Below are 16740 nucleotides of genomic sequence, written 5' to 3'. Positions count from 1 at the left end.
TTTGTACTATGGAATTCACAGTCTTGACTTAGTTTTTCCACAATTTTAAATGAGTAATCACATGTTTTCAAAAGATCCTATGGCTTCAATTACGTTTTAGGGCTCAACTTAGGGTTAGGGTTATGAAAACGATAAGTCTGAGGGTCGAGGCAAGTGTACGGCTGTGTTCAGCAGGTTAAAGAAAGGTTAGGACATTGGTTCTTTTTTGATTTTGGACGAAACAAAAACTTTGTATATGCTAGTATAGGTACCTATGACCATACCAAGATAGGGAAAACATTTTTTTTTTAAGGCCTCAAATATATTTTTTAGCATTTGTACTATGGAATTCACAGTCTTGACTTAGTTTTTCCACAATTTTAAATGAGTAATCACATGTTTTCAAAAGTTCCTATGGCTTCAATTACGTTTTAGGGCTCAACTTAGGGTTAGGGTTATGAAAACGATAAGTCTGAGGGTCGAGGCAAGTGTACGGCTGTGTTCAGCAGGTTAAAGAAAGGTTAGGACATTGGTTCTTTTTTGATTTTGGACGAGCCAAAAATTGTGTATATGCTAGTATAGGTACCTATGACCATAACAAGATATGGAAAATATATATATTTTTTCAGGGAAAACATTTTTTTTTTAACCCTCTGGGGTCGAGAGCTCTGACGGCGGAGCTCGACAAGATGAAATTAACTTTCGTTTCTATTTGGATGATTAACTTCACGTGCTGTTATCATACAGATGCAACAAAAACATCGACAGAAACCTTAGAATCGCGACTTTCCAATGCGCCCATTGGCGAATAATATAAATTGTTTTAAATGTTCCAAATTTGATTAATTAGATCATGTATGCTTCGCTAAACTTTACTCATTACTATGTGAATTTCGCTCAGCACGAAGTCCGGGACGGAGTGTGGCATAGTGGGTAAGGAACTGGGCTTGTAACCGAAAGGTCCCCGGTTCGATTCCCGGGTAAGGACACTGCCGTTGTACCCTTGAGCAAGGTACTTAACCTGCATTGCTTCAGTATATATATCCAGCTGTATAAATGGATACAATGTAAAATGCTATGTAAAAAGTTGTGTAAGTCGCTCTGGATAAGAGCGTCTGCTAAATGCCTGTAATGTAATGTAATGCAATATATTTCTTATGATCATATTGGTAAATATGTGTACTGTATTGCAACGTATCTGTGTGTTTGTAGGAATATCCAGCAATGTGCGCGTTTGTAAATTCCCACACTACGAATGATTTGAACTATTGCATCTCAAAATTATAGGTTAGGCTCTCTGCGTCTGGTTGTGTTAGAAGTATCAGGTAGACTGTATGTTTTTCGATCATATTCGTAATAAATAGCTCACGCCTGGCGTGTAGTGGCGTGGCTAGGATTCTAAAACTGATGTCCTTGCACAATCGATATTAGCATACTCTAAGTAAGTTCGAGAAATAGCAATAAAATAACCACTTAGCTAAACAGACCTAGTCTAGTTCAGATTGAGGCATTGTTAGTGATGAGTTGGGTGTAGTTTAGTTGGAATATCAGTGTTTATTTAGTTAAGCTAATGTTTTTTCATTGATAGCTTGCATTATTTGTAAATGTGTGCTGTATTACATTCTCTGTGTGTTTGTAGGAATATTCACTAATATGCGCGCTTGTAAATTCCCACACTACGAATGATTCTAACCATTGCTTCTCAAAATTATAGGCTACCTCTCTGCGTCTGGTTGTGTTTGTTTGGTTCTTTGTTTGTATATGATGTCACATTTCATAAATTTTGTTTTCATTAGTTAGTGGTTTGTCCCTTTTTTGTAAAGCACATTTAATTTTCACCTGTTGAAGGAAATGTGCTATATAAATAAAGTTTGATTTGATTTCACATTTCCTAACAATTTTGTTTTTATTATATTTGCAGAGATGTTGATCAGGAAACACGGCCTAGTTCACCACTAGCTAAGAGGCCAGGCAGACGTTGCAAGAGTACACCATTCTCATCTCATCTTCCATGCAGTTTACTTCAATAAATATTCTAAAATCAAAAGTTGTCTTTGTTTCTGTCATTTGCCCTCCCATTCTCACCTGGTGTTGAACAATAGTAGTCACAACACTAACTTTTAGCAATTTATTTTATATTTCTCATTGGATTTGCTAAAATATTTTGTCATCTTTTGATACCCAAGACCTTGAAGAATACATTTCAGTGACCAAAAGTCTTATTCACAATTGTTTAGTGTGTTTTATTACAACATTCCTGTGCATGTTCAAAACTGCTGTTTACAGTCTATGTGTTTTTAGAGCAGTTTACAATCCACACATTATTATGACCTACTTACTGCTGCCATATTGTTGTAGCTGAGTTTGTGCTGAAAACAAAGATATGAAACACTTTGGAATCACTGTATATAAAGTTGATGAAATTTACACAAATGTCAGAGCATCGCACAATCACCAGTGTGCCTCATTTTACCCTTAGACCCCAGAGAGTTAACGTATGATAATGCGCTATTGTATCCACAGTAACAATCTAGCTAACTTGCAAACTGTTTTCACTGTCATAAGTGATCAGTTTGAACTAGTTTGTGTCCGAGAGAACTTCTTCTCCAAGCTGAGAAAGATTACACGCGGCAGTGTATCACACACACTCCGCTCATGATGAGCTTTTGCTAATTTTCCAGGGTGAATAAGGAGGTGTGTGAAACCTCGGTAACCCGTGCCAGGGCCAAACTACTCTGCACTTCATTAATCTACTTAATGTAATGTTTTTATTTCGTGTTATAAATATCTTTAGTCTTTGTCACCGAGGTTTGTAACAGTGGTAAAGATGTTCTGTGTGCAGTTATGGACTCATAAGTCTCAGTCTAATTTCTGTGGCAGATGCTGTGCAGTTTATTTTATGCAGTAAATGCAGTTATTAAGCCTTCCTCTCCTGTAATCCCTTTGTTTTAAGCCTCAAGTAATAAATACCAGGCAAGCAAAAATAAAAACGCTGAAATGACCACCGGCTAGGCTAGTTTCCCAGTGCACCCTCACACTGAGCAGAGCTGCATCACACACACACACAGCGCTGAGTCACACACACACACACACACACACACACTGCGCTGAGTCACACACACACACATTGCACTGACTTACACACACTGCACTGAATCACACACACACACACAGCGCTGAGTCACACACACACACACACACACTGCGCTGAGTCACACACACACACTGCACTGAGTCACACACACTACACTGAGTAACACACACACTGCACTGAGTCACACACACACTGCGCTGAGTAACACACACACACACACACACACACACACACACTGCACTGAGTTACAAAATGGGTAATAGTCACTGTCAGCCAGGTAAGCGATAAATCATTCTCAAGACCAATGTGACTAAAAGAAAGCATCATTAGACCCTGAGGATGACATTTAGCAGAATCTGGAACCACTGAAGTACAGTACATGGTGTGAAATCTCATTTCTCACATGCAATTTATACCTGATGTTTTCTATCTGTTCCACAAGGGGAAAAAATAAAAATCGGTAGATTTTGGCCTTCCTGCTCTCCTAAACACCGGCCTCAGTATCTGACCTGGAGAAATCCATATCGTTCAACCTCAGGAGCGCGTAGCATAAATAAACAGACGTGCACTACCTTCAACCTCAGGAGCGCGTAGCATAAATAAACAGACGTGCAGTACCTTTATGATTTTTAGCATCTTTGGATCCGCGTGGTAACGGGGTGTAGGGCATGGCAGCCGAGTCGGACCTGGGGCCGGGGTCCTAAAAGAAAGCAGAGAAAACAAACTGAACCTCAACCAAGATGCCCCACTAGAACGAACATATTCCACACGAGGCATTCCATTAAACTTGCACTTATACTCAATTCGTGGGTGCTTTTATCCACAGCACTGTACACAGCTTTCTGAGACAGAAAGCAGAAAGGTATCTGTATCTCTGTATCAGTATCAATATCACTGAAGAATGCAAACTTAAAAAAAAACATTTTACAGTTTATTTCAATCACACACATATTACAAAAAATGTTTCTTTTAAATCCCTTTCTCCACAAAACTCCACAATCCATTTGCAACCTCCTTACAGTTTAATTCCTGATGATTAAATCAGGGGAATCATTAGTAAAATATAACAGGTTTTCAAACTGTGAAAGAGAATGCTGAGCTTATAGATGGTCTTGTAGAAAACTGCGGAGCACCAGGACACATTATGTGCTGTGGCAGTACAGTAATGAAGCCAAAGCCTGGGTTTAATTACGCACGTTCATCATATTGCACAAATTACAGGAGAAAGGGCTGCATGCAGTGACAGCTCTAATTTAGATCCCAAATAAGTTTGGTTTTGTGAAAATAGATGGATAAGGGGTATGAGATCAGTGTATTAAAACTGACTACATCAATTTATTACACTAAGTGCCTCAACCCATCAGCTGCTCCACAATGCCTAACCACTTTGGTCAGGATCATTAGTTGCACAGTATTTCAATGCAAACTGTTCTTTTTCAGAAGTAAAAATAAGAAGCACAGATATACACACAATCACAGTTAAAATGCTTTAATGCTACTGGGGTACTGTAAGAAAACATCATGTGTATCAGCTAGACTACAAAAGCACATACTGACAGATCAATGGCTGGCAAAAACAAAGAGCACACACACACACCAATCTGCATGGACAACACACAGAAGTACGCAAACACACAAACACATTACACACTAACATACACTTCCATTGTGCATGTGCACACACACCGACCCACACGCATTCAAACACGTGTGCACACACACACATGCCGGAACACCGACAAACACGTGCGCATGCACACACACAAATACACCCATATAAAATGAAGCAAGCCCTCACACGAGGGACAGAGAGAGGGAAGGAGACCTACTCTGCTGTGACTGGCTGTGATTTCGGGTGAGGCAGCAGGGCGGGACTTTGTGGGCGGTTCCTGTTTCATGGCTCGGAGGGTAAAGGCAGGTTTCACCCCCCACTGTTTGGCCTGGTTTCAGACACTGGCTTTGGTCCTTATTCCCCAATTATGTCCGACCATCAACTGCTTTAGAGGTCAACGGAAGGTCAAGCTACTGCTCCATTCAGTGCAACAGAAGTGCTGCTGCTATGTGCTCCTGATCCTACAGGTGGCGTGAAAAGCCTGCTCTCCAAACGGTCTGCAATCCCTCCAAATCTACAACACCGCTGTCCCCAGAAGACTTTCCAATGTCTCCTGTGTCTACAGAAATGAATTAATCACCATAGAATGAATCATCATAATTAGCTGAGATTGCAGGAAGCGCCAGTGATCTGAACGGAAAAGCCAACAGGCTACAAGTGTTCAAAATTCTATGGTTCTTTCCAAGACCTCGTTTTACATCCAGAATGCTGTGTGACAGAGGGTGATTGTGGAGCGCGGATATCTGATGCCTTTGCAAAGTCTTTTTCCACTTCGGCTGGGGAGAATTCTGAAGACTTTCATTTCCGTTGGTGACTAAAGTGAAAAATATGCAGCACAGAGGGTCTCATACGGCGTGATGAATGCACTGAATGCTGACGGAGATGCAGGAGGTTAAAATTCTCTCCGCTGGTGAACAAAACACCAACGAACAGGCTAGTGAACAGTGTCCAAGAAAACAAATTCCACAAGCCAACAAATAAACATAACTCAAAATGTATTTACTGCAACCTCACAGACCTCCATCCATTTACTGTTTATGCAAGTTGCAACAAAGTGAACTACATTAGAACTGAGGGATTCTGATGACCTTGAATGGGTAGCTCAGAGATTTATGGGATGCATGGCAGTGCTTATAGTTGAATTCAAAGCGTTTTTGTCAGACGCTTTACCACCCAATCACTGGTGTCTTTCAAATTTATGGCACATAAAAGTGAGTACAACTGGAAAAGCCATATATTTACTAAAATATATCTCAGTAAAATGTTTGTGGAGTGAGCATCTCGGGCTTTGCTTGGTACGAGTAACGCTTTAAAGTTAAACGCCTCAACCCCCCAACTGGGGGCGCAGGTGCTCTTCACTCAGAAACGTCCTGTTCTGATGATGTCAGCACGTTTCCTTGTCACTCATCCCAATATCCAGTCTGTCCGGACTGATTTCCTCCAGGGCTGACAGATCACAGGCCCTCCCCAGCACAGCCCCTTTCGGACCCACAAAGCCCCGATAATCCCGCTGCTTGTCCACAATTAATCTTTGCAGTTGCCACATTATTGACACTGCCCCCCACGGCCGACCCCCTTAACCCCCCCACCCCCCCCAGGAACGTCAATCAAACGCCGTTCAGAAAGTCGCCTGCTGTCAACATGAGAGATCTGCCCCCCCCCACTTGTGTCTGCTGATCAAACTATTTCCCCGCAGAAGATTAATCTGCAGCCGCCGCGGTTTCCTCCTCCCCCCTCTCTCCCTCTCTCCCTCTCTCCCTTTCTCTTCGCCCGATGACCCGTCCTGCACTGCAGACAGTGGGCCGTCAAGAACGGGGAACAGAGGATACCTCCCGAAGTTAAAGAAAGGGGGGGAGAGAGAGAGAGAGAAAGAAAGACTCAGGAGTGGGCGTAGGGGTGGAAACACTATTTAAATCCCAGCTGTTATTGGGGCTCTTTCTTTGAGGCCTGCCAGACGGGACGGGACGGGGCCGGACGGGGCTTTGATCAGCACCCTTCAGTTTTTCCGCAAACATAATCAAACAGAGCGGGCCGCTGTAGGGGGGCCCGGCGTGGAGCACGACGAAGAGCGCCCCCCCCCCCCCCCCCCCTCCAGGGACTCACGCACACATCTCCCTTCCCCCCAGTGACTCACGCACACATCTCTCTGTCTCCCCCCAGTGACTCACGCACACATCTCTCTCTCCCCCCCAGTGACTCACGCGCACATCTCTCTCCCCCCAGTGACTCACGCACACATCTCTCTCTCTCCCCCAGTGACTCAGCGCCCCATCTCTCTCCCCCCCAGTGACTCACGCACACATCTCTCTGTCCCCCCAGTGACTCACGCACACATCTCTCTGTCTCCCCCCAGTGACTCACGCACACATCTCTCTGTCTCCCCCAGTGACTCACGCACACATCTCTCTGTCTCCCCCAGTGACTCACGCATACATCTCTCTGTCTCCCCCCCAGTGACTCACACACACATCTCTCTCCCCCCCAGTGACTCACGCACACATCTCTCTCCCCCCCAGTGACTCACGCACACATCTCTCTGTCTCCCCCCCCAGCGACTCATGCACACATCTCAGGCATTTAGCAGACGCTCTTATCCAGAGCGACTTACACAACTTTTTACGTAGCACATCTCTCTCTTTTCCCCCAAACTCCTTCAACTGCAACTCCTCTTTATGTTCTTTCAATGGCTTCTCTTGTTTTATTTTTCAAATGCTTGTTTTCACATCACATGTAAAGGCATTACAAAAGCAAAAAAAAAAAAACTAAGAAAGGACCCAGGTATAAATGGAGCATTCGAATCAAAGCAAGCATCAGTCAGATCAAACCAGGCCAGATTAAAGACCCAGCTTTGTTTCTGACGCGAGAATCATTTTCTAAAAGAAGCGATTAATGTTGTACACATGCAATCAGCAGCTTTCTGCAGCCAGAGGCTCTGGGTAAAGGCTCAGACAGAGCCGCTCCCCAGGGCTGGAATCACCGCCCTGACACAGACAAAGGACTATTTTCATTCCCTCGCCCTGATTTTTCACTTGGCCGCCCCGCACTCACAGATCCTCTCACAGATTAGGAGCTCGGATGTGCGAGAATTTATGATGTAGGGCAAATGGGACCTCTGTGGGAAATGATGTGGTGTGAGTACTGACCCACAGCAGGCTGAGATTCGGCTTGGTTCTGCTGGGTCGAAACGGGGGCGCTGCCAGCGTCTGATGCCTTGCTGTTTGGAGAGTTGAGTCAAAACAGCCCCATAAATGAGTAAATGTGAACAGATATATTTACTAAAAAAGACAAAAGACCTAATCTAGTAATAATAGTCCCCTCTAAAAAGGTTGACATACAAACCAGATAATTCTGTCACGCAGAATACTTTGAGTAACAGAGCAAATTTCTTTTTTGTTTTAATCAATTTTAAATAAGATGAAGTATCGATTGCTTAACCTAAATTATTCACAGATGAGACCGTGTATAAACACAATGCCGATTCACGCAGAAGTCAAGCATGAACATGCTAATCAGCGACTCAGCGCTGGGTATAGATGCTCGGTCACTGGTGTGTAACCCCCCCACCTCCAACCCCCACAATATTTCCTTCATAAATCCCAGACCCTCCACAGGTTAATGGGCAGACAGATGCCTTTTAGTCCTGTTAATCAAACAAGCTTGACGGTCTGAGTGGGTGGGGGTGGGGGTGTGGGTGATCACCGCTACCATGGCCAGTAGTCCCACTCTGGGCAGGGGGGGTTAGTCCCACTCTGGGCAGGTAGAGTGGGGGTGGTAGTCCCACTCTGGGCAGGTGGGGTGGGCGCTCAGATCATTATTGTCTTCATACACCCTGAGTTATGGGTACAGGTTATGATAATGCGGGATGCAGAATTTACAGGATTGGGGAGGAGAAATCCATAATAACAGGTTTGGAGAAGAGCGCTGGGCCTCCTGGGGGGGGGCTGGCGCTGTCCTGGGGGGGCTGCTGCTGCTGTCACTGAGTCATTTCTCTGTGAAGTGCCACCATGAAGGATGGGGCTCCATTCTGGAGCATGAATCACACCAGGACCACACGAAGTGCACTCTCGCTCTCTCTCTCTCTCTCCGTTTCTCTCTCTCTCTCCCTCTCCCCCTCCCTCTTCCTCTCTCTCCCTCCCCGTTTCTCTCTCTCTCCCTCTCCCCCTCTCCCCTCTCCCTCTCTCTCTCCCTCCCCCTCCCTCTCTCTCCATTTCTCTCCCTCTCCCCCTCCCTCTTCTCTCTCCGTTTCTCTCTCTCCCTCCCTCTCGCTCTCTATCTCCGTTTCTCTCTCTCCCTCCCTCTTCCTCTCTCTCTCGCCCTTTCCCCCCCCTCCCTCTCCCTCTCTCTCTCTCGCCCTTTCCCCCTCCCTCCCTCTCCCTCTCTCTCTCTCTCTCGTTAGCAGTAGATGCTAACAGGCGTGCAAGTGCTCACTGATTATTGCATCACCAGGTATGAGCCACGGCAAAAGAGGACCTCCAGCCGAGGTCCTGACTGATGTCACTTCCTGTTTCCTGTGACATCAGGTGCCCTGGCTGACAGGTGGCCTTCTCCACCCATCGAGAGAACAATTTAATTACAGCCGAACTACAGTGTAAACACTACAGCGTTTATATCCTGTTCTACATCTGGACAAGTACACCCAGCGCTAAATGAAATAAATCTGCCCTGACAGCCAGATCAAAGGGTTCAGCCAGGGGCTTACTGCTACTTAAGGCACAGGAATGCTGTTGCTAAGCGCCAGTGTAGGACCTATCAGACCCCAAAGACGGCCTTTTTTCCCTCTAAGAGGAAGACGGGGAAAGAGGCTGGGAGCATGACAGTAATGGGAGGTTTGGGATTCAAGGCGATTCCGTAGCTCAAAGCGATTGTTGGAAGAAACAAGCTCTCTGTTGTGTTCTCATGACACCATTTCTATTTTATTTATTTATTTTTTGGTCTTGCAAGACATTTAGAAAAATTTCTTTTGATATGTTTTCACTTTGGGTCTGTATCAAAAACATGTTTGTGCACAAAACTTTTTCCTCACCCCCCTCCCCCTCCTTCCCCCAACGCTCTCTTCCTTTCTTGTTTCTGTGTCTTTCTGAAGCTCTGAAAAAACAGCATACAGAAGCTGTACGTTTGGATCAGCCTTTAATTGCAAAAACACACTGGCTTGACACTTTTTTCTTTTTTTACTGTGCTCCTTGTCACAGAGATAACTCGCCCAGCAGCGGGAAAAGCACAGGAGCAGAAGTAGCAATGCTGAGTACGGAAATCAGAAAAATCCTGCCACAGTGCAAGCACACCACACCACACTAAGATTGTGCTTGTTTGCTTTGCCAAAGACATTTAAACATACATTAGGAAAGCCTGCAAGCCGGCAGAGAAAGTAACTGCAGCAATAAATGTAGTATTACCCTGATATCAGCCTTACTGTGGGCAAGGTACATCTGTGTAAACGTAAAAGTGTTTTTCTGCACTAAGCACAGCTTATTGCATATTTTTAAAATTTTGCCTTCTCTTTGGCCTGCTAATTTTTACGGTATAGTGTGCATAACAATTGTCCTTAAGTTCAAAAACTGCCAGAAATGGCATTTGAATACTTTACTCACTTGAACAGAAAAGTAAAATGAAACTAAGCTATGGTTATTAATACTCAACTGGTCCTGTGCTGAACGCAGCATATTCAGATAAAATCTGAAGCACATAGCCTTTGTAAACATATTCTACTTGGCATAAATATAAAACAGTAGCCTAGCAAGTTCAAATGTTTTAATTTCCATGACAAACAGACATTTTTAGAGTTATTGTATGGTGCTGTAGAGCCCTTTCCCCCCCAAAAACCTGAAATAAACTTGGTTAAAGTTCAGTATTCACTTCATGATTTGAAAGCTCTAACAACCTCAAATATGGAGCAAACTGGGTGAATGTGTATAATTTAATCTGTCTGAATAAATTTGAATCTGCAGTCAGCAGAATGGGAGACCACCCTGGAAGGCCAGGACTCAAGGAGAGAGCTTTATGGCTTTGACCTACATAATTGTGTTTCTTATGGGTAGCGTTAATGTATTTTAAATAGCTGTTGTGCGCATAAAAATATACGGATTCTGTTTTCTTAGGTAATGACTGTGAAAAGAACATTTGAAGTAATGGTTTCCCCGAGTTAAAAGATACTTCGGTGTGCTGTTTGCTCAGCAGGAATAACACTCAGCTCGTGTTTAATGATTTACCGACTCTCCTACGCCGAGCCTGTGCGGTGAATGCATCACATGATCGCCGGTCACGAGCAGAAGCCGCCGCCGTTTCATGCGTGAAGCGAAGCCAAGGCTGTTTGGCATCGCGGTGCGTGTGAGGCTCAGCGTCAGACAAGCAGCAGCCGTGTGCGGCGGGCGGCTAGTGGGTCATGTGACCCCTCTGACTTCACACTGTGCATAAGAGTGAACTCTAAAGAGTGGTGACACCGCAGTGTGTGGGTGCTGCTCGTTTGAACCGTTTGGCGCTAGCATGCATTTCTAATTTTAGTACTGCAGGTAGGCCTCACCTAGGAGCTGTTTAGCATAGCGCTGCTGCAGGTAGGCCTCACCTAGGAGCTGTTTAGCATAGCGCTGCTGCAGGTAGGCCTCACCTAGGAGCTGTTTAGCATAGTGCTGCCGCAAGTAGGCCTCACCTAGGAGCTGTTTAGCATAGCGCTGCTGCAGGTAGGCCTCACCTAGGAGCTGTTTAGCATAGCGCTGCTGCAGGTAGGCCTCACCTAGGAGCTGTTTAGCATAGTGCTGCTGCAGGTAGACCTGTCGCCAGCCTACCTGTGCGCCAACCTCCAATTCTAGCATGTCAGTGTCCCAAAAAAACTCAGCATCCCCATTTCTGTCATTTTGGATTTTTGACACGTTTAACTGCTGTTGTTTCCCTCACCGTAAGACACTGTGGCTAAAACAGATCATCCTGAAAAACATACCCCAACTATCAGCCATCTTTCAAAGTCCCTGTGATCTCTATACACACCCAGGCCGAACCAGCAGTTCACCAATCAGGCAAACAGGCATGCACACACAAGCATATACTGTATGCACACACACACACACAAACACACATGCACATAAACATGCACACGTGAACACCATGTACACCCACATGCGCACACACATATACATACACACATGCACGCACGCACACATACAAGCACAAGCACACACACACACATGCACACGCACACACACATATTCACATGCACGCACATGCACACATGCAGACGCGCACACACACACATGCACAGACACACACACACACACACACACACAGGCTCAGATGCAATCAAAAGTGTGGCACTTTGTGTGGCCTACCGATCCATTTGGGATGTGTGTGTAATGTCAGTAGTGTTTTCACGTGTGTGGATGTGATTTAATAATTGAAGATTCCTCAAGCAGGGCTGTCACAGCAGACTGTCTACTGCGCTTCCTCTACAATCAGATGCTTGAAGACATTCGAAGACCCACAGGAAAAAAGATTCTGACGTGACGTGTTAACGTAAAGGAAATGAGTTCCTCACAGGGCTGAAGCAGGTTGCTTAGCAATGCTCAACTCGGTGCACAGCTCCATGAAGTGCACGTTTGACTCCGCCCTCTTGTGAGAGCTGCTTTTTTACTGGCCGTCCATCAGCTTGCACCAGGACACATCACAGGACTCATCACAGAAGAGTCAGAGAGTCAAAGAGCTGTTTGTGACTCGGTGCATTAAAAAGGTGTGTCTAAATAATGAGATTTCTGTGCGCACCCTAAGCATGTGTGGGCTGATCAGCAAACACAAGCAAATGAAACACACACACACACACACACAGACAGACAGACAGACAGACACACACACACACACACACAGACAGACAGATACACACACACACACACACACACAAATACATGAACATACAAATTTTTTAAGCTTGCATTTAATAGTTATTCATTTGCTTTTGTAGATCTCAGACTATGATAAATTGCAATGTTGATAAAGATTGGTAAGATCTTATCTCCATTTTTTGCTTTGAAAAATACTTGCGTCCATGAAGTTAAATAGTAATGCAAATGCACCACGGCCTGTGGTCTATTCCTTTCAGTTTACCTTACAATAATAAATGATCAACCATATCTAGTAAAAGTGTGTTATTAATTGTACACTTTCTGGAAAACCTGCACAATGTTTGGAGAAAGAACAGCAGAGTGACAAATCAGTGACTCTGTGTGGAGTTTATTTAGTCACATAACAAGCCCTGGTCCTCTTTAAACAGCACGCAGTGAAGGATTGATAATGTGCAAGCCCTGGTCCTCTTTAAACAGCTAGCTAGCTTGCTCAGTCATCAGTAATATGAGGGAAGTTCACAGTGTAAGAGTAACGACAATGACAGTGACACGGCAGCAGAATTTAGGATCGTTACCGAAGGTGTAGGCTGGTGAGAGCCAGGTATGCTTTAATATGCTAGGTAGCTAACGCACGCATAGGCTGGTGAGAGCCAGGTATGCTTTAATATGCTAGGTAGCTAACGCACGCATAGGCTGGTGAGAGCCAGGTATGCTTTAATGTGCTAGGTAGCTAACGCACGCATAGGCTGGTGAGAGCCAGGTATGCTTTAATATGCTAGGTAGCTAACGCACGCATAGGCTGGCGAGAGCCAGGTATGCTTTAATATGCTAGGTAACTAATGCACATATAGGCTGGTGAGAGCCAGGTATGCTTTAATATGCTAGGTAGCTAACGCACGCATAGGCTGGTGAGAGCCAGGTATGCTTTAATATGCTAGGTAGCTAACGCACGCATAGGCTGGTGAGAGCCAGGTATGCTTTAATATGCTAGGTAGCTAACGCACGCATAGGCTGGTGAGAGCCAGGTATGCTTTAATATGCTAGGTAGCTAACGCACGCATAGGCTGGTGAGAGCCAGGTATGCTTTAATATGCTAGGTAGCTAATGCATGTATAGGCTGGTGAGAGCCAGGTATGCTGTAATATGCTAGGTAGCTAACGCACGCACAGGCTGGTGAGAGCCAGGTATGCTGTAATGTGCTAGGTAGCTAATGCATGTATAGGCTGGTGAGAGCCAGGTATGCTGTAATATGCTAGGTAGCTAATGCATGTATAGGCTGGTGAGAGCCAGGTATGCTGTAATGTGCTAGGTAGCTAACGCACGCACAGGCTGGTGAGAGCCAGGTATGCTGTAATGTGCTAGGTAGCTAACGCACGCATAGGCTGGTGAGAGCCAGGTATGCTTTAATATGCTAGGTAGCTAATGCATGTATAGGCTGGTGAGAGCCAGGTATGCTTTAATATGCTAGGTAGCTAACGCACACATAGGCTGGTGAGAGCCAGGTATGCTTTAATATGCTAGGTAGCTAACGCATGTTGAATGCTTTACATTACAGTATCACAAAGCTCCTAGCGGTGCTGTGTGTTCGGCTCACACCTGATTGGTTGTGCTTGTTTTGTTTACGTGCTCACAGTGAAAACCAGAAAGCATGTGATTTAACATCAGCTCATCAGGGAACACGGTTCCTGGTGCCGTATTTTATATGTGTTTTAGATTTTCGCATCAACCCATTCGTTTCCCAACTGATTATATACGGTACTCTGCAAATCAAAGGCAAGGCTCGAAATTTAGTGCAGACATCTAACAAACTCAAAACTGAATTTAAGGTCACTATCAGTTCACCCACGTTTTAACAAAGCATAACGCTTATGCTTTCTGTTTTTCCAAAAAAAATTTTACAAAACTTTGTGTGCGAAAACTGAGAATCTAATGCGACCTCTGTGCGTAGCACGCTAACTGTACTGAGCATGCTCAGTGGGGAGCAGCTCAGTGATTGGCCTGCTACAGTCACACCAGAAGCATGGAGGTGCTCCAGCCCCACTGCTGCTGGCATCCTGTGTTCGGGCTGCGGGGGAAAGATAGCGGGACGCGCCCTGCGCGCGGCTTTGTCTCTTCTGACGGGAAAGGACGCGTGAAGGTGATCGCCTGGGCGAGCGCCGCGCGGAGGGAGATACGAACCCCCGGATAAAAATTAAATAAAGAGTAACTGTCTTAAACTGTAATTGCGGTTCTTTGCTGAGCACGCTCTCAGATATATAAACATGATTTACTGTCGCCTCCCAACTACAAATCAGGAGCCCAGAAACACTTGTGCTATGAAATTGTTTAATCTCATCAAGTTCTGCTTTCACAGCAAGCCATAAATCACAAAGTCTTTGTTATCATAGACCTCCACGAGCGGCTCCTGGGCAGGCAATGCACCCTGGGTATATATAATCCTGACTGCTCGCATGGCCGGGTCGCGGCGGGCTGAAATACCTCCCTATTCGCCCGGCCCGGCTGGCAGAACACACGGCTCTGATGGATATCTCATTTCCAACAGTCGCCCGCTATTCCGCACAAATTATGGCCGCATAAATTTCTTGTCAACAGAAACGGCCAATTAATTAAGTTAAAAATTTACTCGTGATCACATCTACAAACCAAATAGAAGCAGCAGGCAATTTTTCAGTTAGCGAGTATAACTGCAGGCCAGTTTAATGAATGACTTTAAACTTGGCCATAAACTCACAGACAGGCCAATATCCACGCGGACGTCCCAGGGTGCACTGCCTGATGACAGCTCAGCATAAAGAATATTTATGTGAAAAAGGCCTATTGGCAGCTGGGACAGAAATTAGGTTTTATTAATGTAAAAAAAAAAAAGAGTCTTTACTCTACTTCCTGAGTCAGTATCATCTGAAACACAGAGCTCCCCTTTACTGTTTGGAACAAAGGCCAGGACGTTTAAAGGAGATATCGAGATGAATTATTCATGTGTGTCTAAACATAATCTATCTAACTGGAGTCATTTATCACTGAGCAAATCCCCCGGCAATGACCAGCCAAAAGATTTATTCTTATTTTTTCCCTTTTCAACATAAACATAATTATACCTGGAAGAAGCTGACTGTGACCCTGCAGTGAACTTACGACACAAGAGCATCTGGCCACTTTAGCCTTTCCTGATGCTACCCAACACAAACCCGCACACTCCCAACACAAAGCCTGCCCACTCCCACCATAAAGCCTGCCCACTACTACCATAAAGCCCGCCCACTCTCAACTCCTAAACACAGGAACCTCGAAGGACTGATTTGTTTTCCTTCACCATCAAGAGAGACCTGAGAGGACGTGTGGCTGATTATTCGTTTGACAGCAGATATTTTAGACCAGAAACTAGGAACTCTGGCAAAACCAGGGCCATAGTTTCTACTGAATCTGTCCAGTCTGTACAGACTTCACTTGTGCAATACCACTGGGATGTTGTAGATAATTTACATGGGAATGAATGGCAGTGCGATCAGTGTGCGTAGTAATTTACATGGGAATGAATGGCAGTGCGATCAGTGTGTGTAGCAATTTACATGGGAATGAATGGCGGTGCGATCCGTGTGTGTAGTAATTTACACTGATGTGGAGTGAGCGTTCTGCAGAGAAACAGCAGCCACGCGTTCAGCGACTGAAAAAAATCCAGTAAATACGTCAGTATATTTCAGGGTTCAGCAGGACACATTTTCGCAGGTTTGCGTTTCTGGAAATAATAACAACCAGCTTGATCTGAGAACCCCAACTAAAACTCTCAGCTTTCTGTGTGCTCCTTCACAAAGCGTCTCATATCAAGATGCCAGGCTGAGCAGTTGCTCGAGTTTGCCCTGGAAAAAAAACAACAAGAAGGAAAAACAAAATGGAAAAAAAAATGAGGAGATATTTCTTGGACCTAAAGCTCGGCAGTGAATGAAAGTGCGTTTACTGTGCTGCTCAGTCTCGGGATAAACAGTGCTTCAGACACTCTGCGCACGCTAACTTTAAATGAATATGTTTTCCTTCAATGCAAAGCGCTCTCTGCAGTCAGCAGTGATTTATTATTTATAACGCTGGCAGCCCGGTCCCCTGGATGAGCCGGCAGAACTTTGCCTCGCCTCGCTCATTCTTTAATCTGTCTCTCAGTGATGAATTAGAGCACGGTTGCGTGCCAGGCCTCCCTTCTCTCTTTGGGGTTTGTTTATCTCCCTGTGACAAGCCAAGAGCTG

At 44.9% G+C, this 16740-nt stretch overlaps 1 protein-coding gene across 5 annotated transcripts in view; it reads right to left on the bottom strand.

Annotated features, from left to right (window-relative positions):
- lrmda (leucine rich melanocyte differentiation associated) overlaps nt 1-16740 on the bottom strand; it is a 303283-nt gene that overhangs the window by 27119 nt on the left and 259424 nt on the right. For all 5 annotated transcript variants that reach the window (XR_010326978.1, XR_010326979.1, XM_064316805.1 and 2 more), the window contains one exon: nt 3692-3773. Coding sequence is in view for 3 of the 5 variants with exons in the window: in XM_064316805.1 (XP_064172875.1) it covers nt 3692-3773 (82 nt within the window). In the remaining 2 variants the exon portion in view is untranslated. The remainder of the gene's footprint in view (nt 1-3691; nt 3774-16740) is intronic.

The sequence above is a fragment of the Anguilla rostrata genome, chromosome 18 (assembly GCF_018555375.3).
Source record: "Anguilla rostrata isolate EN2019 chromosome 18, ASM1855537v3, whole genome shotgun sequence".
NCBI lineage: Eukaryota > Metazoa > Chordata > Actinopteri > Anguilliformes > Anguillidae > Anguilla > Anguilla rostrata.
This window is presented reverse-complemented; position numbering and strand designations above follow the sequence as displayed.